The sequence below is a fragment of the Cetorhinus maximus genome, chromosome 19, assembly GCF_964194155.1.
Source record: "Cetorhinus maximus chromosome 19, sCetMax3.hap1.1, whole genome shotgun sequence".
Lineage (NCBI taxonomy): Eukaryota > Metazoa > Chordata > Chondrichthyes > Lamniformes > Cetorhinidae > Cetorhinus > Cetorhinus maximus.
In genome coordinates this window covers 29,368,062-29,395,669 of record NC_135897.1, presented here as the reverse complement: position 1 = coordinate 29,395,669, position 27,608 = coordinate 29,368,062, and the positions used below count along the sequence as shown (strand labels likewise).

General features: G+C 45.8%; 1 protein-coding gene across 10 annotated transcripts in view; it reads right to left on the bottom strand.

Annotated features, from left to right (window-relative positions):
* Window positions 1-27,608, bottom strand: part of LOC144693707 (beta-galactoside alpha-2,6-sialyltransferase 1-like) — a 142,921-nt gene that overhangs the window by 4,240 nt on the left and 111,073 nt on the right. For 9 of the 10 annotated variants that reach the window (XM_078563630.1, XM_078563625.1, XM_078563627.1 and 6 more), the window contains one exon: window positions 5,724-6,206. In XM_078563630.1, coding sequence (XP_078419756.1) covers window positions 5,962-6,206 — 245 coding nt within the window. In that variant the 3' untranslated portion in view covers window positions 5,724-5,961. Of the gene's footprint in view, window positions 1-5,723; window positions 6,207-27,608 lie in introns of those variants that run through there. The other variant, XM_078563632.1, reaches the window with a different exon arrangement.

Genomic DNA, 27,608 nt, shown 5'->3' with positions numbered 1-27,608 from the left:
ATAGCAGTGGTTTGTAAAAGATGTGACAAATGACAGTAAATTAAATGGTTAGTGGTCAAATGCTTATTGATTGACTGGAAGAAGCAATCAGTGCAAGTGGGATAGTAAGTGGTAAAAGTGTCTTCTGATGTACTCCTGGGAAAGTTGTGCAAAGTGGGTACTGGTAAGTTCTCTTTCAACTGAATCAAATTTCCCACACATCAATCAGAAAAACCTAACAGATCTTCTCATGCCACAGTGCTTAGAATCTGGAACTCGCTACTACAAGGAATAGGTGAAATGTATAACAGAGCATTTAAGAGGAAGCTGGGGAAACACAAGAGGGAGAAAGAAATAGAAGGTTATGCTGATAGGGTTAGATGTAGAGGGCTGGGAAGAGGCTCATGTAGAACATAAAAATAGTGACTTTTCAGCTACTTCAGGCAGAACTCAAAAATCTCCCTTTTTTAGTGCAACAGGTTATTTCTGAATATTTTGAAAGTGGATCCATTGGATGGGCTGTTCCTGTGTTGTACATTCCAATTATTTCACATTTCAAGTTTAAGATTAACTATACACAAGGCTTTCCATTAGGATCTATATAGTTCACTACCACGGTGGAATCACTTTCATGTGCATTTAGTGGTGTAATCAGAAATACCTGTCCCTAAATTATGTTACTTCAGATTCTTTCTACATAATTCTGAATAATTTATGAAATAATGTTTAGTTCAACAGGTAATATTCAGACAGCAGGCATGAATATACGTCACTCCGGGAGTCCAAAGGAACTGTTGCTGTGGAAACATGCACTTTTACATGCATGTTATAGTCCAGAACTATGGATGGTGATGGTCGAGGCTCTGACATTCTTTCCATCACGTGGCTGACTGGGAATCTCTCGCACTCTTACTGCCTGCCATTGGCGTGTGTTGGAAGGATTTGCAGCTTGATACCCAACATCTTTAAGGATTTGGCCGCATTATGAACGCACCTTCCTTGGTCATCAAGCCCTCGGGTGGGGCTCGAGCCTCTGCCTCAGAAGGAAGAATGCTACCCACTGTGCCACAAGACCTCCAGTTAATGGGCTACTTCAGCCAAATAGCATATAAGGCTGTGTTAGCTCCTTGGAAAGGGGAAGATTTCCTATGTTATTGTATACTGGTCGTTCATATTTATGTTTATCATTTTACCATAAATAGCGAACTGAGAAAATCTTTGCCGTCTTGCCCCCAACTATCCATATGTTGGCGACTATGAGGTTACATTTTGAAACGTGGTGGTCTTGTGGCACTGCGGGTGCATCCCTGCATCTAAGCCAGAAGCCCAGGTTCAAGTCCCACCCTGGGACTTGGTGGCCACGGAAGGTGCTGGTCAAACAGGTTGATTACCAACCTACAAAAATCCTTCCAACATGCCTATGGCAGGCAGTAAGAATGGGAGAGTCTCCTGGTCAGGCAGAACTGTGTGGTAGCTGCAGTGCAACGGCCTCCCCACATTAAAAGACTCCATGCTCAGGCTCTTGCTATGGGCTGTACTCCATGGCAAGTGCCCTCCTCACTTCAAGGGGCTACCAAGAAGACATTTAAAAAGGTAAAACTGGAGCTGAATAGTACAGTCATATGCTGCCAACGGGTGGGTTCAGCGCCTGGTAGCTGGCAGCATTCCGACTTCCTGGCCACAGCAATTAGCGGCAAGGACTGTCATCCCGCCCAACGAGTGCTGAGGGCAGGGTGTCCGGTCTATGAGGCTGCAGGGCGTGACCTAGAACAAAGTAAAGGCCAGCAATTTAAAGGGCCCCCTGGTATGGGACAGTGTCAGGTGACCCATCAGATGATCATTCGAGTGCATCTACTATACAGAGTGAAGATTTGAGCGTTTTTTAGCCTGGCCAGGTAAGTCAATTTAAATTTTAGCTAATCTCTGCCAGCGTTGTCAATCTTCATAAGTGGCAGAAATTTTAAAAATCAGCACATCTCCCAGCTTTTGGCATTGAGGAGCTGTACATTTATTACATATTTCCATGCATAGATGTCTGTGCCATCGGAGCAAGGGGAAAGGCATTCTAGAAGGGGCAAAGCTGCCCCAGGTTCAGTGAGGCTGCTCATGGTGCCCTCCTGGGTGCAGCATAGGATCAACGTGACCAGCTCATGCCAAGCGCTGGAAAAAAAAAGAGTTCACCGAACCCCTTCTGTAGCAATGGCAAGACATACAATCAAAACCTTTGCCATATTGAGGCACCCCTGGTGCCACAGCCATCCAGCTGATCACAGCCAGGGCCATCAGAAGGAGCAATGCCGTGGTCCCTCCACTCATCATTGTCCTCGATCTCAGAGATCTGGCAGTCATCTGACGTGTCATTAACCCCCAGGGCATCTCCTCTTTGTATGGCAATCTATGGAGTGCACAGCAGCAAGCCACCACCATCAGGGACACAGGTGAGGGCAAGTAATGGTTGTACATCAGCTGCACATTGACCGAGTGGAAGCCCTTCCTGTTTATGAAGGTGCATGGCTGTCCAGCTGGAGCCTTAATGGCTACGTACGTGCAGTCAATAGCTCCCTGCACTCTGGGGAGACCTGCAATCGCTGTAAATCCTCAGGCTCTATCCATTTGACTTTGGACAGCCTGCATGAATGAGATGTAATTCCCAGCCCTTCTGAACATTGCATCTGCGAGCACACTGATGCAATGGTGTGCAGCAAGCTGTGTTACGCCACTGGGGGTCTCCACAGGCTGCCTGGAATAAGCCTTTTGCAAAGAAGTAAGGCACGGCTGTCAGCTTCAATGCAACAAGTAACAGGTGGCTCCCAAGGCATGTTGGATGAGATCTCCCCATGAGCATCTCAAAGTGATGTCACAGTTGCCCTTGAAAGCCGAAGTCTTCTACTGCACTGAGTCTCACTCAGTTGCAGGCAGCTGAATTGCTGGTTGTATACCCTTGGGGTGGCATAAGTTCATCTGTGCCTCCAATGAGGATTTCTTGGCTCCTCCTTACCATCAGGGTCTGGCGCTGATCTGCTGCCTTCCTGAGGAACAATAGCATCCTGAGCCTCCCTGGGTTCCCTTCCTCCTCTCACACTAATTCTCCTCCTCCTCCTCCTAATCCTTCTCTCCTCCTCACTGGAGGTTGTGTCTCCAACTGAAACCGCAACCCTTATCTGTCTCACAGTTTTCACCCTTCACCCCTGGATTACGGACAGGAGAATATTCAATGTCCAGTCAAAAGACCCCAATGAATGAGAGGAGATTTGTCCTTTTGTGATATTTTGGATATTTTTTTCAATGCACATTCAAATGAGCAGTCCCTGCAGTCAATGGAGTTTGAACTGCAAAGCTGAGATTCCAGTCTCAACTGCAGTTATAAAACACGCCCAAACAAGCTTGCCCTTAAAATAAACGGATTCCCCATCTGTCATAAAGCTTACACCGAAGGCACACTATTGCCTTCTGACCGTATTATTGCAGTGAGATGGGTAGTTAATTGGCTCAATTGCATTTTAAATTGATATTTAAATAACATAGGTAGGTTCCTGATTTTTTGACACGCCCGCATGCTGTATTATCATAAAAACATCGTAAATGGCGCTCGATGTCATTACACCCCATAATAAAATGGGAAACACTCCTGATCTTGGAGCATATTACTCAGCTCCTGGTTTCTAATAAGCCAAACAAAAGAACCTGATGAAAAAGTAAAAATGAAGGGGAGATACTTTAAATAAAGATTAAGAATATATCACAAGTATAATTGTCAAGGCATGTCCGTTGAAATCATTGGGATTGCAGCCTGACTGTTAATCACATGTCCATATATCTTTGTTCTCTTTGTACTTGTAGAATGGGAAATCTTCCTTCAAGCATTTACCCAATAGTTAATAAAAACAAACAAAAAAAATGCTGGAAATACTCAGCAGGCGAGGCAACATTCTGCTTTGGTGGAATTTTTCTGTTACTTTCAGAATGGAAAAGAAAAAATGGTATTTCTTGTATTGCGATTTAGTTTAACTTTTAACCGTCCATCAATCAAAACTATTCACTAACTAACAAAAACTATTCAGAGACGTCCAGTTACACTAAAAATAAAAGGGGACATTTTCGAACTCTGACTGAAGTGGCTGAGAATTAGTCGGCACAACAGCCAAGGTGGCACCACCTGCCCCCACCCTATCCCTCCCTGCTAAAGCTGAAGTCAGAAGGCCTCAGCCATTTTCAAGTTTGCACCTCATCTAATTGCAGTCAGCGAGCTGCAGGTTCCAAACAGCTGTAGATGCAGCTCACCAGGTGTAGCAGGGCGGAAAATTGGCCAGATAGTAGCAGTAATGGCAATTTTGTGGAGTCAGGAGGAGCACTTCTGCTGTGCAAAACTACGACAGCCCATTGTCACTTCTGCACCTTCTAGCCCCATAATAGTACTCCAAAAAAAAAATTGTTTAAGCCTTTTCTGGTCCCTTTCAGGACTGCTGGTTAGGCCTCTCATTGCCTGGCACCAGTGGATACAGCATATGTCCACTTGCGTCTGAAAATTGCAAATACAAAAATTTTCATTCATAAATAGCCTCCAGCCTGAAAGAAACATTCAGACTGCTCACCAAACTGGATGGGCTCTTTGAAAATTGGATTAACTTGGTGCAACCACCAAGCCCCCACCCACCCACTACCACAGCGCCACCTAATTTTCAATTACCAGCCACCTATTCTTCAGGCGAGAAATATTTGGCTCCCAGTTGAAATTACCCCCGAAGTGTCATTAAAGAATTGCTACAGCCATTTTCTGACACTGTACGACCCAGGACAGATCATGGAAGGCCCTTGCATACTACCTACAAATTGCTTACAGTCTCAAACTGCTTCCTAGGCAGGCAATTCCTGTGGATATAATTTAATTTGTTTGCCAGGATATTATACTTTTATTAAATTACCATTCAAGAATTTGGAATCAAGTTCAGGAATTTTTGAAATTTTAGGGCAGTAATTTTTAGCTTATCCACCTGGGTGATAACCTGGTGAAGTGGGTTAACCTGGTGAAGTGGGTTACTCGCTCATTGTAAAACCTGTCCAATTTTCATTTCATGGGGCAGAATTTTCTGCCTGTCGGGCGGGCGGGTCCGACACAATCTCCGGCGGGCGGGGAGCCGATCCCCGCCGGAGATGCGGGCCCCACCGCCATTTTATGTGGACGGGCCAATTAAGGCCCACCCAGCGTGACATCCGCCGGGAAGCGCTATGCGCTTCCTGTTCGGGCGGGGAGGATTCCCCAAAAGCGAGAGTGCGCCCTTTCGCGCATGTGCAGGAAAGAGTGCACATCTCCCTGAGGCTAAGTGCTGCCTCAGGGAGATCGCTTACACTTTTAAAAATATTAAAGATAGAAAAAAAAAATTCCCTAACATGTCCTCCTCATGTGACAATGTCACATGAGATGGGACATGTTCATAATTAACATAATAACTTTATTAAAAATTTTAAAACCCTGCATGAAACCTCATCCCACCCGTAGATGAGGTTTCATGTTTTGTCTGTTTGCCGCCGGGGCTCCTGGCCTGCCCACCAACCTTAAGGTTGGACGGGCAGGTACACTAAGTACTTTAATTGATCTGTCAATGGCCTCAATTGGCCATTGACAGGTTGGCGGGCCCACAACTGATTTTGCTGCGCCCCTGCCTTCCTGAAAATTTAAATGGGGCGCGGTGACGTCGGGGTTCCACCCGACGACATCCCGCGTCATTTTACGCGTCGGCGAGCGGGCCCCGCCCCCTGCTTGCCAACGGCAAAATTTGCTCATGGTATTCAATGGGTTGAAAATCAAGTAGGTCCTATAATGACCAAGCAATCTACTTCACCAGGTTAACACATGCCTGATATGTTGAAATTACCCCTTAATGTGGCTAGATTCAAAAAAGATTTACTGCAAATTAAAGGTGATAAACAGAAAGTCAAGCTGAGGTTTACAGGATAATAAACCAAACACTGACAACTCATGTCTTAGGGACACTGGAATGTTCCAAATCCTGGTAACGTGACTTTGCCTTTCATGTAGATGTCTTCATCTGAACCCTGGTTTATGCGTTTCACCAGGTTCTTTTCAAACATCAGTGGGTGGTAAGCACCTATTGTACAGGCCTGATCTTGGAACCTTTCGAAATAGTGGCAGAGATCTGTTCGTCTCTTTGAGGGCAGAAATTCATAAACGTCCGTTTGGTCGCAAATGGTCATCATTAATAGGATACCTGTGAATGAAAAAAAGCCATTATCTGATGGTGAATGTGCAAGTTCCATAGAAAAAAGAGGGAACAACACAATAAGGTATAGTGAGTGTAAAGAAGTGTGTAAACATGGAGAGGTATACACAATACAACCACATCCTTTCGAAAATCTTTGTGGGTGTTGGTTTTAAATCTGACTTGTTACTTATAGGCAAGATGTCTCATTTAATCAGTGTCCTGCTGCAAGACCCTCACTACCATATCACATGAAGGGAATTTTAGCTCAACTAATCAGAAATGGAACTCACTGATGCCATGCGGATGATCATTGTCTTCACTGCCTGGACTGTAATCAAATGGAGCGGGTCACCTACCTTTGTAGTGACCACCCAATTTCTGTTCCATTGTTTCTGGGTCATCCAAAGTCACAATTAAAAACACACCCAATAACATGTTTGCAACAGAACATGTGTAATGAGTTATTACATTGTCAAGTACATGTTCTGATTGTCATGTTTCATGCAACTGATGAGAGATTGGCCTCACTGTAGCTATCAGATGTGTCAAGAAGTATTGAATGCACAATATTTCCTGCTTTCAGCTGCAAATGACAGAGAGCTATTCTTATCTCAGCATTGCCAACACTGACAATCCATTTGAGACATTTTTAAATTTCCTGATGCTCACAGTACACAAGAAATTGAAACACGCTGAAAGTTACATTACTTAAATAATCACTGTGACTCACAAGCTTTTAAGTAAAAAATCTACAAAAAAATTCAGACCTTGAAATTGAAAAGCAATTGACTAACTTATTTGAGTTCAACTACAATTACATCAATTGCTGTAAGATTTATTGCTCTTCATAATATAAAATGTTCAAATTATAACATAAAACTTCCCACCAAGAGTAACATACTTCAGTGACATAAAACTCCTTGAGCTGCTGATGAAATCATTCACGAGGCACCTGGAGCAATGCATTACGCCTGCAAAATGATCAGCAAACCCATTTCAAATTCACTCAATTTTTCTCTCAACTTTGGTAAATGGAGGAAATCAGTCCTCTGACTACTTCAATAAGTGTGCTAGGTTACTGAAATCAAAGCTCAATAAACCACAACAAAAATAAAAATACTTGAAAAAACTCAGAAGTTTTAGCAACATCTGTGGAGAGGAACACAGTTAACATTTCGAGTCCGTATGACTCTTCAACAGAACTAAGGAAAAATAGAAAAGAGGTGAAATATAAACTGGTTTAAGGGGGTGGGGTAGAACTGGATAGAGAGCCAGTGATAGGTGGAGATAGCCAAAAGATGTCATAGACAAAAGGACAAAGAGGTGTTGAAGGTGGTGATATTATTTAAGGGATGTGCTAATTAAGGGTAGAAAGCAGGACGAGCAAGGTACAGATAGAATTACCTGGAAAAACTCAGCAGGTCTGGCAGCATAGGAGGAGAAGAGCCCTAGTGGGGGTGGGGTGAAGGGAAGGGATCAAAATAGGCTAAAAGATAGATATAAAACAACCTTTTAGCCTATTCGATCCCTTCCCTTCACCCCACCCCAACCCCACTAAGGCTATCTGTACCTTGCTTGTCCTGCTTTCTACCCTTAATAAGCACATTCCTTAGATAATATCACCACCTTCAACACCTCTTTGTCCTTTTGTCTATGACATCTTTTGGCTATCTCCACCTATCACTGGCCCTCTATCCAGCTCTACCCCCCGCCCCCTTAAACCAGCTTATATTTCACCTCTTTTCTATTTTTACTTAGTTCTGTTGAAGAGTCATACGGACTTGAAACGTTAACTGTGCTCCTCTCCGCAGATGCTGCCAGACCTGCTGAGTTTTTCCAGGTATTTTTATTTTTGTTTTGGATTTCCAGGATCCGCGGTTTTTTGCTTTTATCTCAATAAACCACCATTTGATTGGCAAGAAACCTAGCCTTTGAAATCAGTCCAAGCTCAGATGTGACTCCCTGCTCCAGTGTGGATGATGGGATGCTAGAAACACATGGGGTTTCCTAGCCCCGGGTAAGAAAGTTGCACAATTAAATTAAAAATTGATTATTATAATCATTTTTTAAATGAGGAGGTCCAGATACAGTCAAAGATCTAAGCATATTGATAAACTTGGAAGAGCTTACTGGTGAAAGAAGAGACATGTCAAAGCTTTTCATCTTGCACTTTGCAAGGATACCAATAAAAGAAAAAAACGATTTATACTGTCTGAGACGAGAGTGTTGATTGTTTGGCAAGTGGGTTCTGATTGGTAGTGGCGTTGCCATGGAGAATGCACCAGTGATGGTGATGAACAGTTAACAGCCAAACACTGTTTGAAATTTAAGCCAGGCAGCATGACCCTCATTGGTCAAGACATTGCCCTGAGGAATGAGTCATCGAATGGCTGTCACTTATTTTGTTTAGCTGAAACAGGTGCAATGTTTGACATTTAACTGTCAGTCACCATCACTGGTGCATTCTCCATGGCAATGCTCCTACCAATCAGAATCCGCTTGCCAAGCAATCAGCACTCTCTTCTCATACAGTATAAATTGCTGTTCTTCCCTTTATTGGTATTCCTATGAAGTGTCCTGATGAGTGCAAGATGAAAAGCTTTGACATGTCTCTTTTTTCAGCAATGCTCAGTTCTGTACTACCAAGCAACTATTTGAAGAGTTTACATATGAGACCATAGCGCAGGGATTGTGATATGACAATACTGATAGATTCAGAAAAACTGGACTTGCACTGAAAGCTTAGCAAGTTCTGCAAAACAATATGACTACCCTTAAATTATTCATGCTCTAATTTGTTCAGTGTTAGATCAATATGACATCAAAAGAAATCCAAAACTTTATCTTTTTGCTGGTTTTGCAAAATGGATCTTCTGCTGAACCAAAAAAGATGGCTGCTACAAGTCACATAACCACAGGATTGGCCCTTTGTTCTGGAAGCCACCACCAGGAGCTAGAAGAACAAAATAATTCCTCTCTCAGCCTGTGGAATCTCATACTTCATTGTACAAATCCCTTGTAATCAATGAAAGCAGTGGAAGTGCAGATGAACTGGCTCTCCAGCCTGAACATTCGCAAAAGAGAGAGATCAAAACTTAAGTTGGAAGAGATGCTAACAGCAACCTTGTCTCTTTCCTAAGGGAAAAGAATGGATGCTAGCCAGAAGCACAGAAACTGATTGTTAAACTGCAATTAACCCGTTAATGGGCCATGTCACATGACCCAAGCCTCTGGTTTTTTGGGCAGTTTTAACATTGCATCTTTGGCCTCACAGCCAGTCTGCTGTTTAATAGCCAACCGGAAAACACCAAGGGCAACATTTTCCCCCATGTTGGGGGGGGGTGGGGGAATGAGCGGGAGCAGGTGGGCTCCCGATCGGCGCCCCCAATCGGGGGCACAACGCCATTTTACGTGGGCGGGTCAATTAAGGCCCGCCCAACGTGACGTTTGCCAGGAAGCGCTATGCGCTCCCTGTGCGGGCAGGGGGGTGATTCCCTGAGCCGGGAACATGCGAAAGAGCGCACAGATCTCCCTGAGGCAAAGTGCTGCCTCAAGGAGATCGGCTCAGATTTAAAACATTAAATAAAGATGAGAAAAATATTTCGCTGCCATGTCCCCTCTTGTGACACTGTCACATGAGTTGGGACATGTCCATAACTTTTATTTTAAAATATTCTGAAATTTTTAAATCCCTCATGAAACCTCATCCCGCCCGTGCAGGTCCATTAATAATTTCAATTACTTTTTTAATGGCCTTAATAGGCCATTGACAGGTCGGCAGGATGCCTGCCCGATGTCACCCCGTGTCATTTTATGCGTCAGCAAGCGGGCCCCGCCTCCCACTTGCCAACCGGAAGATGCAGCCCCAAGAAGCAGAACTCAATTCTGAACAACAGCCTGCACCTCGAAGCTTGTCTCTGTTGGAACATTTCCTAACATCACCTGCAGAACTGACCCAGTCTCTGTATAGCAACGTCATCTTGCAGTATCAGCACTGACTGTGAAGAGAACTCTGCAACTCCAGTCTTCAGCCAGCTGAACTCGAGCTCCTACACGAAAGAACTCCTCATAAGACTCTGACTCCGGACTCCAGGAATCACATGAACTAATATGCATTTCTGTGATTCTTGTGCTGTTACTATCCATAGCTGTAAAACTCTTTTTTCTATCCCCCGCTTCATTGTGTGTCTGTGTGTGCGCGCGTCGTGGAGTGGGAAGTTGTGAAAACTCCTCCCCAAGTTTTGAATGTGAAATAAACTAACCTAAGTTCATTGTAACATGAGTTTGCTGTAAGTTATCAGTAAATTGGATATCACAAATAAAAGGTTTGGGAAAACACGCCACAGCATACTTTAAAAATAATTCAAAATACCTTTTGCTTATGGACGGTTGGTGAGCAAAGAACTTTAGTTTGCCTGTCTCTCTCCTCTTCGTAACATCAGATTATATAATGAATAATTTTATGGACATGCTAAGAAAATGAAATTAATAATCTTAAAATTAAAATTGTTTCCTTATTCAAGTATGTACATATTATGTATCTGATGTTTAGCATCAGGTGAATAGGATGCAGCTGGAGAGATGCTGCCAGCACTGCCATAATATTCACCTTGAATATAAATGAAAGGAAACAATTACTCTGTAAATGGAGAATACCAGATCTACACAGAAAGTAATTCCATTAGCCCACTTGTCCACATTAAAATGGTAATGATTTGATGCTTATTTTATTATTAACTGTAACAGTCCATTAAGCCCTTAACTAGTAAATCAATGATTGAGATTGCTACTGGTTCAAAATTAGTAGCTGAAGCTGGGGGAGATATGTGACTAGTGGGGTACTGCAGGGATCAGTGCTTGGGCCCCAGCTATTCACAATATATATCAATGATTTGGATGAGAGAACTAAATGTAATATTTCCAAGTTTGCTGATGACACAAAACTAGGTGGGAATGTGAGTGGGGAGGAGGGTGTTGGTGGGAATGAGAGTGGTGAGGAAGATGTTAAGAGGCTTCAAGGCGATTTTGACAAGTTGAGTGAGTGGGCAATACATGGCAGATGCAGTACAACTGTGAATTTATCCACTTTGGTAGGAAAATCTGAATGGCAGATTATTATTTAAATGGTGATAGATTGGGAAATCTTATGTGCAAAGGGACCTGGGCATCCTTGTACCTCAACCACTGAAAGCAAGCATGCAGGTGCAGCAAGCAGTTAAGAAGGCAAATAGTATGTTGGCCTTCATTGCGAGAGGACTTGGAGTACAGGACCAATGATGTCTTACTGCAGCTACACAGGGCCTTGGTGAGACCACACCTGGAGTATTGCATGCAGTTTTGGTTTCCTTACCTAAGAAAGGGTATACTTGCCATAGAGGGAGTGCAGCAAAGGTTCACCAGACTGATTCCTGGGATGGCAGGATTGTCGTATGAGGAGAGATTGGGCCCACTAGGCCTGTATTCACTGGAGTTTAGAAGAATGGGAGGGGATCTCATTGAAATGTATAAAATTCTGACAGGGTTGGACAGGCTGGATGCAGGGATGATGTTCCCTCTGGCTGGGGAGTCTAGAACAAGGGGTCACAGTCTCAGGATACAGGGTGGACCATTTAGCACTGAGATGAGGAGAAGCCTCTTCACTCAGAGGGTGGTGAACATGTGGAATTCTCTACCACAGAGGACTGTGGAGGCCAAGTCACTGAACATGCTCAAGAAGGAAATAGATTTCTAGACTCTAAAAGGCATCATGGGGTATGGGGAGAGAGCGGGAGTACTGTGTTGAGATAAAGGGTCAGCCGTGATCACATTGAATGGTGGAGCAGGCTCGAAGGGCTGAATGACCTACTCCTGCTTCTATTTTTCTGTGTTTCTGACATATGCAGGCGCTTCCTGCATTGCCTTTCGCTCGTTTCCGGATAAGATACAACCTGCAGGCGGAATCACCCCAGGTTTGCACTAAGTGCCGTGATGGTAGGTTTTCACGTCGCCACGTTATTTATGCACTCTTGGGAAGCACGCCGTTTCAATGGCGGGCAGGGGCTCATTTGCCCGCCAGCCATCACCCCGCTGCTGCATCACACCGGGCACCACATTTAAAGTCCAGCCACAAGCACACATCTCAGTGCTTCCAGGCCACCACAGCTGCGCGGAAGACATGGCCCTGAAGCTGAAGACCGCAGCCCCCAGGTTCAGCGAGGCATCCCTCAAGCACTTTTTGGATGCCGTGGAGGCCCGCCAGGATGTCCCCTACCCCCGCTCTAGCCGCAGGATGGGCAGCAACAGCCTTAACCCGGCCTGGGAGGCAGTGGCAGCAGTGGTCAACACCAGCGCCCTTCAAAACAAGAGAGCCACCCAGTACCACAAGAGGATGAAGGATCTCCTCTGTTCCACCAGGGTAAGTCACTCTTCTCATCACTCTCAACTCACACAGTCACAAACCCATCACACATCCACAGGGCCCTCACTCACTGCCGATGTAAGAATGATCATTCAACCGCTCACACTCACTGTCATTGTCCTCATCCCGTCCATGGCTACCCACACATGCCAGGCATACTTATCATCTGGCCTGGCAGGCAAAGTGCTTACACTCTCTCCATCTCTATTCATGAAGGACAAGCTGGCACATGACAAGAGGGAGTGGTCACAGACTGGTGGAGGAATGCCTGAAATCAAGGTCCTCACGGACTTTGAAAACAGAGCCATCCAGCTGGTCGGCCATGACCGGGACCGGTCCTGTGCTGATGGTGAGGTTGGCGGTGTTCTACACAGTGAGGATCCAGCAGTGCAACATCCATCCAACAGCCATGCTGTTTCACAGGCCACTGCCGTCCACTAATTATCTCTCCTTGCTTTCACAGGCACATCTGCCAAACAGCCGGAGTCCATGACCCAGGGCCTCAGCTCAAGCCCCGAAGAAACCTCTGAAGAGGAATCTGGAGGTACCTGCCTTGAAGTCCTATCACAGCACTAACCCACACCCTCCACCAGCGCAGAGACACACACCTCAGTGGGACTAGCTTTAGAATAGCCTTGGGATCACAACCTGGTGAGCACATTACACCGTCCGATCCAGGCACTTCTCAGGTGTCCAGCACTCGGAGGACTGCTGGAGGCCAGAATTTCCTGAGTCCGAGTCAGATGACGAGCGTCTGGACCCGGTCATGTCACAGTAGCTGGAGCTGTAAAGGCAAGCTTGGGAACATCAGGAAGGGGTGTCCACTGCACTCCTCAGAGTGCAAGGTACAATGGAAGAGTCCGTCCGTCTTCAGTCTGAGGTGATAGCGCTGGCATGCCAACGCACCGAGGTCAACACTGGCAGGACGGCAGCCGCCATGGAGGCCTAGGTCCAGGAGGTTTCTCCTGCACTGCTGCACGGGCTCAACTCCACTGATGCCATAGTCAGCCTCCAACCGTGTGTACGCGAGAGGGGTGCCAGGCAGCTTGATCTCACTCCAGCTACCCCTGCTCCTCAGGGAGTCAGCCCGGGGCCCTTGAGCGCCCATAGAGAGGAGGATCAGCAGATGCACACTCCGGGGCCATCCACCCAGGTGACTCTGAGAGTGTCTGGTCCATCTGAATCCCCTCTTCCTGTGACCTCAGCAGCTCCAGCTCCACAGGCCGAGGAGGGTGCCACTGCTACACTGCAGGACCCTGAAAACAGGACGGGGCCCTCCAAGTCTCTGCCCCCACTGAGGATGCCCGCCAAAGTCATCACGGACAGGGCGCCGCAGTCAGCAGGCTGCCTCCACCTCCGCTGTGGATGTCCGGGGAGCACCAAGACGTAGTGGCAGGGTTAGGAAAGTTAAGGAGAATTAGTTGTACAGCCTGTGCATGGGTGTTAATCACTTGTCAATAAGCTCCCTAGAAGGTGTCCTTGCCTATGGCTCCTTGTTCTGGTGATCAGTGTTTGTGTCACTCAGATGTGAAACCTTTCTGCACAAGATAAAGGCAGGTGTCTCAGTCCAGGGCCTCTTCCCTGTGCTTTGTACAGCCTTTAGGCCAAAGTGATGGTCCAACCTCACACTCCCTGGACACATTACTGATGCCTGCACCTCATTGGTCATTGCTGCCAGAATGTAGTGGGCACGCATCACAGAGTTCCGTCATTCTGTGTGCTCTCAGCACCTTTAAGGAGGGGGTGGCCCCCATCTCTTCAGCATCTGTGACCAAGAATGCTGTGCTCCAGCTCCTGAAGGGCTCAGGTGCTGAAGGCCGACAAAGGAGCAAATGTTTCTAAAATTTCATCACTGTGTCTCTATGATATGACCCTGATCACAGAGCACAAGCGATCTGCCCTCGGCCAGACAGAAGTCAGACATTCTCAGAGGCTATTTGAAGATTCATGGAGTGTATGTCATCATCATCATCCTGCAATCGAGCGACCATTAGGGGCTCCACTGTGACTCCATGACAGGAGCATTCTCACAGAAGGCATGCGCGCTACCATCAGCCAGGCTGGAGTCAAACGTTCATAGATACAGTGTGAGGAACTATGGGGTCATCTCACTGCATGTCGTCATCATCCTCCACAAATCTAGCCTCCCAAGTGCGACTGCCTCATCTGGCCAGTGTGAAAGCCTCACCCCCATCATCGTTGCCTCCGGGGAACTCTTCAGCCTCATCCTCATCAGAGGAGACATGCAGCTCCTCCATCTCCTCCTCAGCCAGTTCTTCTCTCCGTTGGAGCGCCAGGTTATAAAGGGTGCAGCAGACGATGGTGATGCGTGCCACCATCTGTGGACTGTATTGCGGGGCTCCACCAGACCGGTCCAGGCACCAGAGCCTCATCCTCAGCATCCCGATGGTTTGATCCACCAAGTTGCGATTTGCAGCATGAACCTCGTTATACCGTCGCTGTGCTGCAGTTGGAGGCCGCTGCACAGGTCTCATCAGCCACGGCCTCTTCCCTCGTCCCCAAGGAGCCAACCCTGCAGCCTCTGTGGACCCTGGAAGACTGCAGGGATCTGCGAGCGACTGGGAATGCAGGCATCGTGCACACTCCCTGGAAACCATGCGCACACCTGCAGGATGTGTTTCTGGTGGTTGCATACCAGCTGCACATTCAGCAAATGGAACCCCTTGTGGTTGGTGTAGTCCACCATGTGTTGTGATGGAGATCTGAGCGCCACATGAGTGCACGCTGCACCTGTAGGAATCCCGAGATCCGGGCGAATCCAATCGCTCTTGCATCCAGGCTGTCCTGGTCCCAGGCAAAATGCACAAAGTTGTGTGCCCTCACAAAGATGTCATCTGTGACCTCATGGATGCATTTGTGGGTGGCGGATTGTGATATCCCACAGAGGTCACCTGTGGAGCCCTGAAAGGAGCCACTGGCATAGAAATTGAGTGTCATGGTCACTTTCACGGCCACTGGCAGCGGATGCCCTCCATGTCCCCGTGGCAGCAGCTGGCAGATGTGACCAACCAATTCCCAATTCTTCGGCGACAATGATCACAGAATCACAGTGCAGAAGAGGCCCTTCGGCCCATCGAGTCTGCACCGACACGTGAGAAACACCTGACCTACCTACCCAATACCATTTACCAGCACTTGGCCCATGACTGGTTCTTGGCCATCTACAGGAATGAAAGGCTGCGTCTATAAACCCTGGGTGCCGCTAGGTGCTGGCCCACGATGGATCACTGTGACTTTTGGGCAGTGTGTGCGGGAGCCCCCGCCGCCCCTTCTTCCTGAGGGTGCTGCTCCTTTCTCTGTGCAGGCAGGAACCTCAGTCACTCTCTCCTCTGTCGTCTTCGCTTTCTGTAGGCCATCAGGCACACAGCTAGTTCACCAGGCTCCATGATCCTGATGTAGTCCTCATTCAGAATGAAGGAGAGAGACATGTGGTTAGCATCAGTGTACTAAGAACCTGTCCTAGTTAAGCATGATGGCCCCTTAATGCTTCCCGGAGAGTGCTGGCCACCATTTGGATGGCCAGAGATCAGTGCGCTGCATGCGGGACAATGGTCCAAACTGGGATGCTGACATTGCAAGGGGCTGTGAGCACTCCAGCAGTGACTGCTCCATGGCCAGCTTTAGCGAGGAGATTGTACAACATGTGTAGTTGTCCAACTATTCTGCAGTCCACTAAAATGCTCATGAATTTGCAGTCTGTGCCGGGGGTGGGGGCAGGAAGCTCTGGAGCACTTGGTGGCACTTTGATATTTCTGTGTTGCTTAAACGGGCAGATAAACGAGAAGCCCGACCCCAGTCATATCAACGTGGCTGCACCTGAACTGTCTCAGTTGCAGAAGAATGGTCACTTTATACAGGTTTCCCGAATGCGCAGCCACTTCCCTCGTCCACCCTACCCCACACCCCGAGTGCTTGTGCGCTATATTCAATGGCTGCCCTTAACCACCGCTGCCAAACACCCCCCCCCGCCCCCAGCATTCTCCTCAACAGCAGGGCTGCTCTGAACCCCGACACCCCTGAAGCTTGATGTCCAACAGGCGACTCTGGTGAACGCTGCACCAACGTTACTGTGTACTCACCTCTGAGTTACCCTCAAAGTGCAGGCCGCCGAGTGCACGTCTTTTATATGCTGTTGTGAAACACATTGGTGTGCTTTCCTGTCGACGTGGATGGACGATCCCGCAGTGAGCAGGGGGGGGATTCTGGTGGGCTGGCCTGATAATGATATGCCGATGTATGACAATGAGGTTCCTGACGTCTGATGGTGGGAAATGCAACCCACCGTCGGCGGGCTGAGCGAATGATTACGAACTGGTTTCCCGCCGTTGTAAACCTGATCGCGCCACACTGTCCGCTCACGCCACCGATCACGCCCGATGCCAGCGGACACAGAAAATTCCACCCTGCAATACATCCATAGTCAGGCCATTGCTTGCTGTTGCAGTTGTAACGACCAGTCCCCAGACAAAGTCCCCTAATTTGTTATGATCCAGGATGAGATGCCCCAAATTGGTAACTTCCCGAATGGAACCCCCAATTTTGTTATGCTCTCGGGTGGAGGAGGATGAACTGGCTCCTCTTCTTTATCCAACCCCCTTGGTTGGTCACAACAAGATTAATTTAAAAAGGATCCCTTCTCTTGTGGATACCTTTTCCCAGTCCAAAATGTATTTATGTTTCAGAAGGAGCCAATTTAACCAGGCTTTCTTGAGTCAAAGAAAGACTAAGTTTCTTAGTTACTAAAAAACCAAGAAAAAAAGTAATTAAAATGCAACACACATACACACAGATTAGAAATGAGAAGTTGAGTCCAAAAATAAAAGATAAAAGAAATACAAATCAATCTTTGGCTTGTCCGTGAAGAGTAGATGGTGAAACGTTAAGTTGGGTGATTCCTGTTTACTTTTTGATTGTGGCTTTGCTGACTTGTGACTTGCCTCCAGCAACAGAGAGAGAAAGAAGATCTTTACCAGCAAACTGCAGGGGTGCCTAGTTGATGTTCTTCTGCTGTGACCTTCTCAGCACATATTAGCACACCAGAACTAGAGCACACCAATCAGGTTTGCAGCTGGCTTTTTAAGTCCTTTTCTTGTATATTCCTGGAAGGGAAAAACAAACATGTCTTTCGCCCAGAATCTGCTTTCTTTCAATTCAGGTCATTTCCACATTTGAGATATAACTCAAGAGATAGTTCCTGCTGAGATGGTAATCAGTCTCCATTGTCTCCGCAACCACAGGAGATTAAAGTTCAGTCTTTTGAATTGCATCTCTTCCTTTGAAGTGACTCTGTCTGAAGTAGGCCTTGACACCTTTTTAGGTGCAACATTCTATGCTCTCTGGAATAGTTGGTCAAGAATAATCCACATGGGAATTTTCCAACAAGCGGTTACTTCACATTCTCAGCCAACTTTTGGTTTGTATGTTCTTTTTAAAAAGCACACCTTCTCAAAAAGTTCAATATGACTGTAAGTAATTTGGGATGTGATCCGCTGTCATGACACAGTGTACCCTGTTCACCAGCATCTTGACCTTCTTGAGGCCCCACTGCCTCTTGCTGCTTAAGCCCTTGCTCCTCCTGACCCTGTGACAACTGCCAACAGGCCTTCCTTCTCCCCATCTGGATGAGAGCCATTACCATGGCATGGTTGCCTGCAGCCTGCATGTGCGAATGAATTGAAGTGATACATTAAGTGGGCATGCCCTTTACAGGATCTCAAAGGCAACAGGCAAGTGCTAAGCCCTTCACATGGCCTCCATCTAGACATGGCACCCCTACCCTACCCCTTCCAGGTAAAGGACATCTTGGAGGACTAGAGATGGGTGTTCCTCTCATTCATACATGAATGCTTATGGAGACATTGCTCTTTGGCCAGGGTGATGAGAGCTATGTGCAAATAACATCACGCAGAGCCTTTTCCTTAGATCCACTACCCTCGAAACTCTATACAGAGACCATTGCCTTGGCAGCATAGAAGACTAACCATACGATCCCTTGTCAGCCATGACTGTTCACCTGGGAAGATGGAGGTTTGGAGTTGAGTTGGGTGCCGTCCACCAGCTGTGCCCCTTGGAGGCATCCACCTCCCTCCCTTCATCCCTGTGTCTAACTGCAGCCGATGGAAAATGGCGCAGAATCAATGGCAGCTCTGCACCTTGCTGGAATCTTGAATGTTATGAGACCATTGAGTCGGAAACACACCTGCCGCAATGCGGGCTTCACCATAGAGAAGAGAACACAAATGAGCATGGTTGACACCCAGTTGTTTCATAATTATTAGGGTGTCCCTTTAGTCGGGCACTTGTGCTGACCTTGAACTCCACTCACCCGCAAAGACCCTCCACCCACCTTGAGGGATCTCACTGACTAACCATGTGGACAATGTCAGTTTGTCAAACTTGCTCCACCACCTTCTACCCTCCCCAAGTTACTCACCAACTTCCTCCCGTCAACATAGGCCCACCCAATAACACTATTACTCTCCCCTCTGTCACACAGAAACAAGGAGCAGGAGTGGGCCATTCGGCCCTTCGAGCCTGCTCCGCCATTCAATATGATCATGGCTGATCCTCTATCTCAACGCCATATTCCCACTTTCTCTCCATACCCCTTGATGCCCCTAATATCCAAATAATTATCCATTTCTTTCTTGAATATACTCAGTGACCCGGCCTCCACAGCCTTCTGTGGTAGAGAATTCCACAGGTTGATCTCCCTCTGAGTGAAGAAATTTTTCCTCATCTCAGTCCTGAGTGGCCTGCCCCATATCCTGAGACTGTGGCCCCTGGTTCCAGACTCCCCAACCAGGGGAAACATCCTCCCTGCATCCAGTCTGTCCAGCCCGGTTAGAATTTTATGCGTCTCAACCAGATCCACTCACATTCTTCTAAACTCTAGTGAATACAGGCCCAGTCGAACCAATTTCTCCTCATACAACAGTCCTGCCATCCCCGGTATCAGCCTAGTGAATCCTCTATGGCAAGTATATCCTTTCTTAGGTAGGGAGACCAAAACTGCACGCAATACTCCAGGTGTGGTCTCACCAAGGCCCTGTATATCTGCAGTAAGACATCCTTACTTCTGAACTCAAATCCTCTTGCAATGAAGGTCAACATACCATTTGCCTTCCTAATTGTTTGCTGCACCTGCCTGTTTACTTTCATTGACTGGTGTACAAGGACACCCAGGGCAGCTTTTTCCGGTCAGCGAAAGGGGGTGGGGCCTGCTCGCCGACATGTAAATTGACGCGGGGTGATGTCTGGCGTGCATCCCGATGTCTCCCCGCGTCATTTAGATTTCCAGTTTGGCGGGCGCGCAGCCGACTCAGCTGTGCACCCACCGACTTGGCAACGGCCTATTGAGGTCATTAAAAAAGTAATTGAAATGGTTTTTGGACCTGCCTGTCCAACCTTAATGTTGGCGGGCAGGTGAAGAGCCCAGGTGGCCTTCTGAAAAAGCATGAAACCTCATCCACGGGTGGGATGAGGTTTCATGAGGGATTTAAAATTTTTGGAATATTTTTAAATAAAAGTAATGGACATGTCCCAGCTCATGTGACAATGTCACATGAGGGAACATGTCAGGAAAATATTTTCTGACCTTTAAAATTTTTTTATAACTTCAACCGATTTCCAAGGCGGCACTTTGCCTCAGGGAGGTCTGTGCGTGCTTTTGCGCACATGCATGAAATAGCGCAATCCCAGCTCAGGGAATTCCCGCCCCTCCCCAGCACACGGAGCGCATAGCGCTTCCGAGCCAACATCACACTGGGTGGACCTTAATTGGCCCGCCCACGTAAAATGGTGGCGCGCCCCCAATCGAGAACCCGCCCGCCCGTGCCCGCTCGCTCCCACACAACCCCGCCCCGCCCACTGACAGGGGGAAAATGCTGCCCCCAGGTCCCTTTGTACATCCACATATCCCAATACATCACTATTTAAATAATACTCTGCCTTTCTGTTTTTCACACTGAAGCATATAATTTCACTCTTATCCACGTTATACTGCATCTGCCGTGTGTTTGCCCACACACACAAATTATCTAAATCGCCCTGAAGTCTCCTTGCATCCTTCTCACAACACCACCCAGTTTTGTGTCATTAGCAAACTTGGAAATATTGCATTTGGTTTCCTCATCCAAGTCATTTAGATATATTGTGAATGGCTGGGGCCCAAGCACTGATCCCTGCGGTACACCACTAGACACTGCTTGCCATCCAGAAAAAGACCCATTTATTCCCACACTCTGTTTCTGGTCTGTCAACCAATTCTCAATCCATGCCAGTATATTACCCCCAATCCCATGTACTTAAATTTTGCCCATTAGCCTCTTATGTGGGACATTATTAAAAGCCTTCTTGAAGTCCAAATACACCACATCCACTGGTTCTCCCTTATCTATTCTACTAGTTACATCCTCAAAAAACTCCAGTAGATTAGTTAAGCATGATTTCCCTTTCATAAACCCATGCTGACTTTGTCTAATCCCATTAAAGCTTTCCAAGTGTTCTGTTACTACGTTTTTTATAATAGACTGTAGCCTTTTCCCCACTACTGATGTTAGGCTAACTGGTCTGTAATTCTGTTTTCTCTCTCCCTCCTTTTTTAAATAGTGGGGTTACATTTGCAACCCTACAATCTGTAGGAACTGCTCCAAAGTCTATAGAATTTTGGAAGATGACCACTAATGCATTCAAAATTTCCAGGGCCACTTCCTTTAGTACCCTGGGATGTAGATTATCAGGCCCTGGGGATTTTTCAGCCTTTAACCCAATTAATTTCTCTCGTACCATTTTTTTTACGGATACTCTTGTACCTTCCCCCATTATCCTGGACCCTATCATGATCCACTTCCACATGACTTTCCTCTCCTCAGAGCTGACACCTGGTCTCCGTCCCAATCCTGACCCTATCCCCTCCCATTATCCAAGCACCTGTCTTGTCCCCCTTCGAGAGCCCCCGGATGAGACCTTCACCTACCAGACTCATCCTGGACCTGCCAACCTATCATATCCCACTCCCCCCTTTGATTGTGACTGTTCCCTCCTATCTCCAGTACCCTGAGTTTGCACCCCAGGACCCCACCATCGACACCACCGACCCCGCCCTCTAAGACACTCTCCCCATTCGCTGGGTATGCTCCCCACCCTTCCCCATGAGCCTGCCTCTCCAGCCCAGCGTTCGCTCTGCCCTTCCACCCCAACGCCCATCTTCCAGCCTTCCCCTGCCTCCCTTGTCCAGTCTTTGCACAGCATTTGCTAATTTTGCGAGGTCCCCAAGAAGGAGAACGCAACATCTATGGACCTCAAAGTCGTGGAAGTGGTGGAGCTCGCCAGGTGCACGTCACTTATATACAGTCATAAAACTGAACATTCTAAATCCTCACTGGCGGGGAACTTAATTTGGAGGGTGAACTTAATTCCAGCGAAGTGGCTTTTTAGTGAGCATAGAGCATCCATGAAATGCTAATACATGCAAATAGGGTTTCCAACATTTGTTCGTCGGGAGGCTTGACATGCTTTTAATCTGCCTTGAAAGATGGGAGAATAGAGTTCCAACACTTTATCCTGCCTTTGAGAAACAGATTTTTTTGCCTCCCACCAAATTAAATGCCCCCACCCGCCATGGTTCCTGCTGTTGGCAGGGATGGAAAATTCTGTCCACATTTTGAACATTTGATGAGGATGAAAGGAACGATCTCTGAATACGGTTATGAAATGGTCACTCAGCAGCTGCCAACATTAAAGTTTAAAAAAATAATCACAGTATTTTGTGCTACAGGAGAAAAGGATGCTGATTTGTTGGCAAGTTGACACTGATTGTCCAAGGAGAAAGCAAAGGAGAACTATACGCTCTCCAAGGTTCTGGGTAATTCAAGAAAGGCACAAGGCTTGAACATATCCCTATTGTTTGCAGAGAACTTGTCCCTGCGTCTGAATGTATGTCACTTCTAGAAAATGTAAATGAGCCACATTACGAGCTCGACTGATTAACTTAAATTGGTTGTTGGCTATTAGCACATTCAGGATTGTTCAGCCAGTACTGTCCAATGGTGTAATCACATCTAACAGTAAATGTTTTGTTTTGGGCTTTGGAAGCACAGGTTGGTCGAGTACAGTCTGTACTCCGCCTATTATGAACAGCCGAAGGATTATGTTGTTTGATTTGATCAGCCAATCACTGGGATGAACGGCCTACGTACCTGGCATTGCACCAGCACTGCAATTCATACACGACATTGTTCAATTGTGTGGTAGAAAGAACATCTTTTTGGACCGATGGCAGCATTCGACTAGTGGAAAATGTCACTCATGCAGCCACCCACAGTAGCAGTGTGAAATAGCTTGCTTAACTTGTTCAAATTTTTGAAGTATTTTGCCTTTCTAGAGTAGCATGCCCACTGCCTGCATGACAAAGGATCAGATGCATTTTTACCCCGTAGTGTCACTCTTTCACTTTTAATGACAAGCTTTAGCCATTGGGTGCACATATTAGGGGATCACAGGCATACTCTGAATGATTTTCCATTCAATTAAAATGAGTGAATGTAAATCAAAAGGAGCAGGCCTCAGCTTCCCTGACAATGCACTGAGTGGCTTAGGTTCCCCACTGGAGGGACGCCTCTGTATTACTAGTCCTAGGACATTTTACTCAATTCACAGCCTCTGGCTTAAGCTTGGTAAGGACCTGGAGAAATTTACCTACTTGTCTTCTCAACAGGATCATGGGTGCATTATTTGGCCAGGATTAACTTAAAATATATGAGGAACAAGAAAAGTAAGCAGCAAGTACTGGTTGCAATTTTGTTAAAAAAAAATATCTGTGATGTTGAATCTCTTCTCTTGTAAACTTCTTTGCTTTTGGTCCAATATCTTTTACCTATAGTTCAATACTTCCAACTACTGGTCAGAAATTCTAAAACAATTTTAATATAAGCTTATTTGCACTTAATTAAGCTCTTTCTATGAAGCAATGTTTTTTGAGAGAGTCAAAATACCAAGTAAGGATCAAGCATGGACCAGGAATGGGGCCATAACTGCGTTTTTCATTATTCATTTTGTTGCTGTGGGCATGCTCATCCCTATTTGCCCTAAGAAGGTGAGAGTGGGCCTTCTTCTATTTGTTACAGTCAAGTGACCACCTAGGCCACTTCTAAGGGCTGTTAAGAGCCAACCATGTTGGAGTGGGAGTCACATAAAAGCCATGACAACAACAATAGTTGTATATATATTGCACCTTTAATATAATAAAACATTACAAGGCACTTCACAGGAGCATTAGAGATATTAGGGCAGATATCCAGAAGCTCGGTCAAAAGGGAAACGCTTTAGGAAGTGTCATAAAGAAAGAAAAGGAGGTAGAGAGGTTTAGGAAGACAATTTCAGAGCTTAGGGCTGAGGCAGCTGAAGATGTGGCCGCCAATGGTGGAGTGATTCAAATCGGGGATGCTCAAGAGACCAGAATTAAAGGGGAATGGATCAGCTTGGAGGGCTACGAGGCTGGGGGAGAATACAGTGATAGGGAAGGGCAAGGCCATGGAGGAATTTGAAAACAAGAATGAGAATTTTAAATTTGAGGTAATGCTCAACTGGGATCCAGTATAGGTCAGTGAGGATAGGTGAATGAGATTCAGTGCAAGTTCAGTCATAGACAACAGAGTTTGGGGTGAGTTTAACTTAACAGGGGGTGGAATGTGGGAGACTGTCCAGGAGCGCATTGGAATAGTCAAGTCTGGAGGTAACAAAGGTATGAATGAGAGTTTCAGCAGCTGACAAGATGAGGTCGGGTGAGAGCCAGAGAAGGAAAGGCTTTCTTATCTAAAGGATATTAGTGAACTAGTTGTGTTTTTATGACAAAGTGACAGATTAATGGCCACCTTTATGAATTGCAATATTGCAATACACTAAGTTTACTGATAACATGATTGTCCCGAATCTCAGACCAGTGTCGATGCTAGGAAGGTTCTACACTGGCAGCAGAGCCTTGCAAGTTTGGCTGTTTACTCTTAGGAGGAGAGACACTGACCAATCTTTTCCATTATACCTAGATAGAGATCATAAAGTGATGTCCCTTGAACATCCCTCAAGAAACTGAGAACAGCATCATCATGGATTTGCATTTTTAAATGTGAAAATTGTTTGCCGACATGCTATTTAGAAGAAAAAAAGTGGCATTTTGATCTTTAAAACATGCTTATATCTGTGACTTTTCCCGGCAGTTCTTGGGGTTGAGTTGCCCCAAATGTTTCAAGTTCATTTGGTCAAATATACCAGCACTGCCCGCGTGAAGCACTTACACCCAACATTTGGTTGTCCTGTAGGTAGGATGCTATTGCAATTTTTCTTCTTTAGTTTTTTCCTTTCACTGGCAAAGTTCAATCATTTTTCCCCCCCTCTCAATTTCAATTCGAGGTTGATCCTTTCCTGCCCTGTGAAATGGCCTACCAAGCCACTCAGTTCAAGGGCAATTAGGAATGGGCAACAAATGCTGGCCTTACCAGCAATGTCCACCTCCCATGTAAGAGTAATTTTTAAAAAATGATCCTGTAGATAACTATTCCATTTCTCTGTTGCTGCATTGTTTTGATTTCATCAATTTCTATTTATCAGGTCATTAACTTTTTGTTCTCTCTCATATCACCTTTCAGCACGTTTCTCTCATCCATCAATGTGACCATAAACAATTTCAGCTGTCTGGTCATTTTGTACTATAATTCACTTTAACTCCCAATTCCTTCTTGGCTTTTCACTATTCCAACTCGTATATCGGATTCTTGTCTTTATCTGAATGAATAATTTGGTATAATAAATAATTCTGCTTGGTTTGCTGGTTTCACTCATGAAATGGAAAGCAACAAGTGAGTGAACAAATGAGGAGGCAACTTGTGATCTTAAACCCTTCCTTAATCCAAAACAGAGTGAATATTGCTAGGGCCTGGCTTAGTTTCTCACAACGGAAACAAGTACTGGCCTAGAAATTCAACACTGTTAATGATTAACAAAGCTGACAATGGGATGATTTGCCCCCCCGAACTGCCCATGTGTTGGCCGCTGCTAGATTTGGCCAGGCCCTTTTTTTAAGGTGGCAATGGTGGTAGTCTGAATTGAGTGCTGGCTTCATTTCTGTATTGAAATGAGGCTCCTGTGCCTATTTTAAAACTTGGATGCGAAAACCATTAAAAGTTTTCAGGCTCTGTGGCAGTCTTCTAAGGTCACGGTAGTTTTCTTTTCCTTTTCTTTGTTCTTTTCCTTTTCTTTGTTCTTTCATGGGATGTGGGCGTTGCTGGCAAGGCCAGCATTTGTTGCCCATCCCTAATTGCCCTTGAACTTGCTGGGTCATTTCAGAGGGCACTTAAGAGTCAACCACATTGCTGTGGGTCGGGAGTCACATGTAGGCCAGACCAGGTAACGACAACAGATTTCCTTCCCTAAAGGACATGAGTGAACTAGATGGGTTTTTACGACAATCAATGGTAGTTTCATGGTCCCCATCACTGATACTAGTTTTATATTCCAGATTTATTAATTAAATTCAAATTCCATCAGTTGCCATGGTGGGATTTGAACCCACATCCCCAGAGCATTAGCCTGAGTTTCTGGATTACTAGTCCAGTGCCATTACCACTACACCACCATCTTCCCCAGCAAGTTCTTTAGAAATGATCTTGCCTTAATACGGAGCCAGGAGGAGCAGGAGTGCTCATTAAGTCTGCGGCTGCTGCGAGCCCACACATGCACCTCATGTGCGTTATTGGCTTTGCTGCAATGCAAATGTTTACTGCCACTCCCATTCAGAGATAGTGAGAAAGATCAGAATAGACCAACCCTTTTTCAAAAAAAAAAGAAACCTAGGTGAACACGCAAGGCCCACAGTGCAAAACATCACCAGAGTTGAAAAGAAAAGGATATAAGACAAGGTAATTCATGTACAGATCAAGTAAATGCAAAGATGAAGAGTTCCATAGTTAGAGTAACTGAACCTGCCCTTAAAGCAGCCCTTGAGGCTATGGTCAGAGCCTTCAGCAGCTTTAGCTTACTCTCTCCAAACCTCCTCAAAAGTCTTTCCCTTGTTACTTATTTACATGCTTTTAAGGTCTCTGCAAAACCTATTTTTTCAACCAAACTCTCAACCATCTCTTTCAATTCTTTTATCAGTACTTGGTATCCAGTCATTCCTACATAAATCACTTGGAATATTTATTATATTATTGATTCCTTACTTAGTAATATAGGGATGTTTGGGGCAGGTAAAAATGAGAGGCCTATTTAGTCTACCTTTACAAACCAACCATCATTTTCCACCATCAGAGAGCTACCAATTAAGCCATATATCAGTACACTTGCCTCTGAATCATTGGGTTATGGATTCAAGATCCGGTTCAGGGCTTAAGCAAATATTCAGACCTGACCCTCCAGTGCAGTACTGAGGGAGTGCTGCATTGTCAGAGTAGCACTGGTTTTAATGAGACATTAAATCAAGGCCCCATCTGCCTGCTCAGGTGGATGAAAAATATTCCACGGTGCAGTTCAAAGGCGAGCAGGGGGTTCTCCCAATGTTCTGAGTAACTCTCTCAAACAGCAACAATAGAATAACGGGTCATTTATCTCACTTGCTTTTTGTACAATTCGGTTGCCAGATTTGCCTACAAAACCATGACTTTATTTCAAAAGGAATCCACTGGTTGTGAAGTGTTTTGGGATACCCAGGGAACAGGATAAGGAGAAAGTTCTCCCTCCTTACTGTGATTCTGAGACTAATTGCCTGACACCAATTTATCTAGTCCTTTTTTGTAAATCTGCCACTGTTTTCAGTTCCACCACTCTCACTAATTATCTGTTCCAAAATTCTGTTCACACACTTATTTTTTAAAAACTTGCCTAAATTTCTTTATTTTCTTACATTTAAACGGAGTGCCCAAGAGGACTTCCCTGAATCCAAATTTAGCAGAGCGATGAAAATTTAAAAGTTCTCTATCAAGTCCCCACTCTTACTC